The 2,521-nt window shown below is 39.1% G+C and overlaps 1 protein-coding gene across 1 annotated transcript in view; it reads right to left on the bottom strand.

Moving 5' to 3' along the window:
* The window catches only part of FAM180A (family with sequence similarity 180 member A), a 23,242-nt gene extending 21,478 nt beyond the window's left edge, over window positions 1–1,764 (bottom strand). The window contains exon 1 of the mRNA XM_058191285.1: window positions 1,501–1,764. Within this exon, the coding sequence (XP_058047268.1) occupies window positions 1,501–1,576 (76 nt within the window). The 5' untranslated portion in view covers window positions 1,577–1,764. The remainder of the gene's footprint in view (window positions 1–1,500) is intronic.
* Window positions 1,765–2,521: the final 757 nt, after the last annotated feature.

The raw sequence follows: 2,521 nt of genomic DNA, 5'->3' as shown, positions 1-2,521 counted from the left end.
AGTTGACATATCCAGCAAGATAAAGAAGGTAAATGCTTGACTTGAGCTGAGAAGTGTGCATGATCAGGAAAGAAGCAGGTATAGTCTAGGGAGCTTCTAGATGAGTGGTATCTCAGAGGCTGCCACAATGAAGAGGGAGTCAAATATTCTCCAAATCACCTGAGGGCAGGACAAGAAGCAATGGGTGGAAACTAATCAAGGAGAGAAGTAATCTAGAACTAAGGAGAAATTTCCTGACAGTTAGAACAATTAACCAGTGGAACAACTTGCCTCCAGAAGTTGTGCATTCTCCAACTCTGGAAGTTTTTAAGAAGTGATTGGATAACCATTTGTCTGAAATGGTATTCTATGCTATGCTATGCTATGCTATGCTATGCTATGCTATGCTATGCTATGCTATGCTATGCTATGCTATGGTATTCTATGTTATGCTATGCTATGCTATGCTATAGCTATCCTGTCCTGTCCTGTCCTGTCCTAGATGTCTACATGTATCCAGTCTGACAGAGATTTCCTGCCCCTGGTTTTAAAGGACTTAATATAGCAACCTTGTTGAAGCCAACATCAAGAAAGGACTCTTGTTTGAAAATCTGTGGGGCTAATATGCACACAAACTTGAGACAGACTTGATTCCTGGTGAAAACCAAGTCCATGCAGTTTTCTGGGCAGTATTTCCAAAAGGACTTACAAATGCATTTTTCTTAGTCCGAGAGAGACTAATTGGCTCCAAATCATCTAGTTCAGGGGTCTCCAACCTTGGTCCTTTTAAGACTTGTGAATGTCAACTCCCAGAGTTCCTCAGCCAGCTTTGTTGGCTGAGAGACTCTGGGAGTTGAACTCTACAAGTCTTAAAGGGACCAAGGCTGGAGCCCCTGAACTAGTTAGCTTCCATGCTAACTAAGATTTCCTTTAGTTCAAGATAGCTCAATCTAATCTAATCTAATCTAATCTAATCTAATCTAATCTAATCTAATCTAATCTAATCTAATCTGATCTGATCTGATCTAATCCAATTCAATCTAATCTAATCTAATCTAATCTAATCTAATCTAATCTAATCTAATCTAATCTAATCTAATCCTATTTCAATGCAACGAGTTTAAAAACAACCCACCTTAAAGAGAGACCTGTTCAATCTCTTTAGGCTCTACAAAGACTGGATTAACTTCCACAGCCAGCAGAGCTTCTGTCTAGGTGAACCAGCCCTGAATTTCCATCAAAACATCTGCATAAAATTGCAGCACACACCCGATCGTCTTAATCCCCAACTTTCATAGCAATCAAGGGGAGACAGATCATTGCTGTCTCATTTATTTATAAATTTGTTTGCAGAACATCAAGGAGGAATGTCCGATCCAATGGCTGAAAGGAATAAGCAAAAAGAAAAGAATCTACAAAAGCAGTGGATGCGATCTGGAAAAAAAAGAAACTTGTTTGATAAAATATCAGCGTCACATGCCTGCTTTGAAGCAATAATGTTTTTATATTTATAACTCTTACCTCGATTCCACCTGGGGGGCACAGTGCCATGAGCATTATAACCCAGCAAGAACAGGAACAGCATCTTCCAGGGCATCGCAAATTTCCCAGTGCAGAGATTTCTCTGCTTCTACAGTGTCTGTTTCTTGTAGGCCAGGTCACAGCTGGCTAATTTTTCTCCTCTCGGCTCCTTTTGCAAAATGGGATGCATGTAACGTGGTGAAGTAGCAGCACCTCACTAGTCTAGGCTAATATTCATTGGAGTCAGGGAATTCATTTGCACAGAAGGACTCTATTTTATATCCACATCTGGAGTGACTCATGACGCATGGAAGCTCGTTGGCAGCTGTAGGGGTATAAATATCATTACATTTTTGTTTTGGGTTTCTTTTTTCTTTCTTTCTTTTTTTTTTTTAGTAGTTCAGTTCCATTCAGTAGTTGAGCCAGCTGGAAATTTCCCTTGTGTCAACAGACAAAAGTAGCTGTATAAAAGAACACTATTAAATCTTCAAGGCCACTACCTCCTATGCACATATTTCTTAGTGATCATACCAAGCCTGTGCTCCTTGAATAAGGCATTGATGGTTCTGGTATGCCAAACCCAGAGCTGGAGCGTGTTCATTGAAAGAATGCTGCATACTTACAGGACCAATTTGTTTTTACTGAGCACAACATGGGACAACTTTGCTAAGCAAGTCAAAGTTGGATGGTTGATATGAAGAAGTAAATACTTGACATAGTCAGGGACGTTCTAATATAATCTTTAGCTATGGATGGAAAACTAAACCAAGATCATGTTAGCATTCTTACTAGCTGGGTAATCCAAGGAATTGCAATGAGGTGGTTATATATTTGTAAGCCTCAGTGATTTCATGTCTAAGACACATTTAAAAGAATGCTTAATTCCTTCCAATTATATTCAGTAAGACTTGTTTATTTTTCATTCAAAATCAAAGAAAAGTGCAGAAAGCAGTGATGTGTGGTGGTTAAAGAAGTAAAGATGTACCCTGGGTAAGATGGGTGGCCAATATATTCTATAAAT

This window comes from Ahaetulla prasina, chromosome 7, assembly GCF_028640845.1.
Source record: "Ahaetulla prasina isolate Xishuangbanna chromosome 7, ASM2864084v1, whole genome shotgun sequence".
Lineage (NCBI taxonomy): Eukaryota > Metazoa > Chordata > Lepidosauria > Squamata > Colubridae > Ahaetulla > Ahaetulla prasina.
The sequence above is the reverse complement of the archived record's forward strand: the minus strand, read 5'-3'. Positions and strand labels throughout refer to the sequence as shown.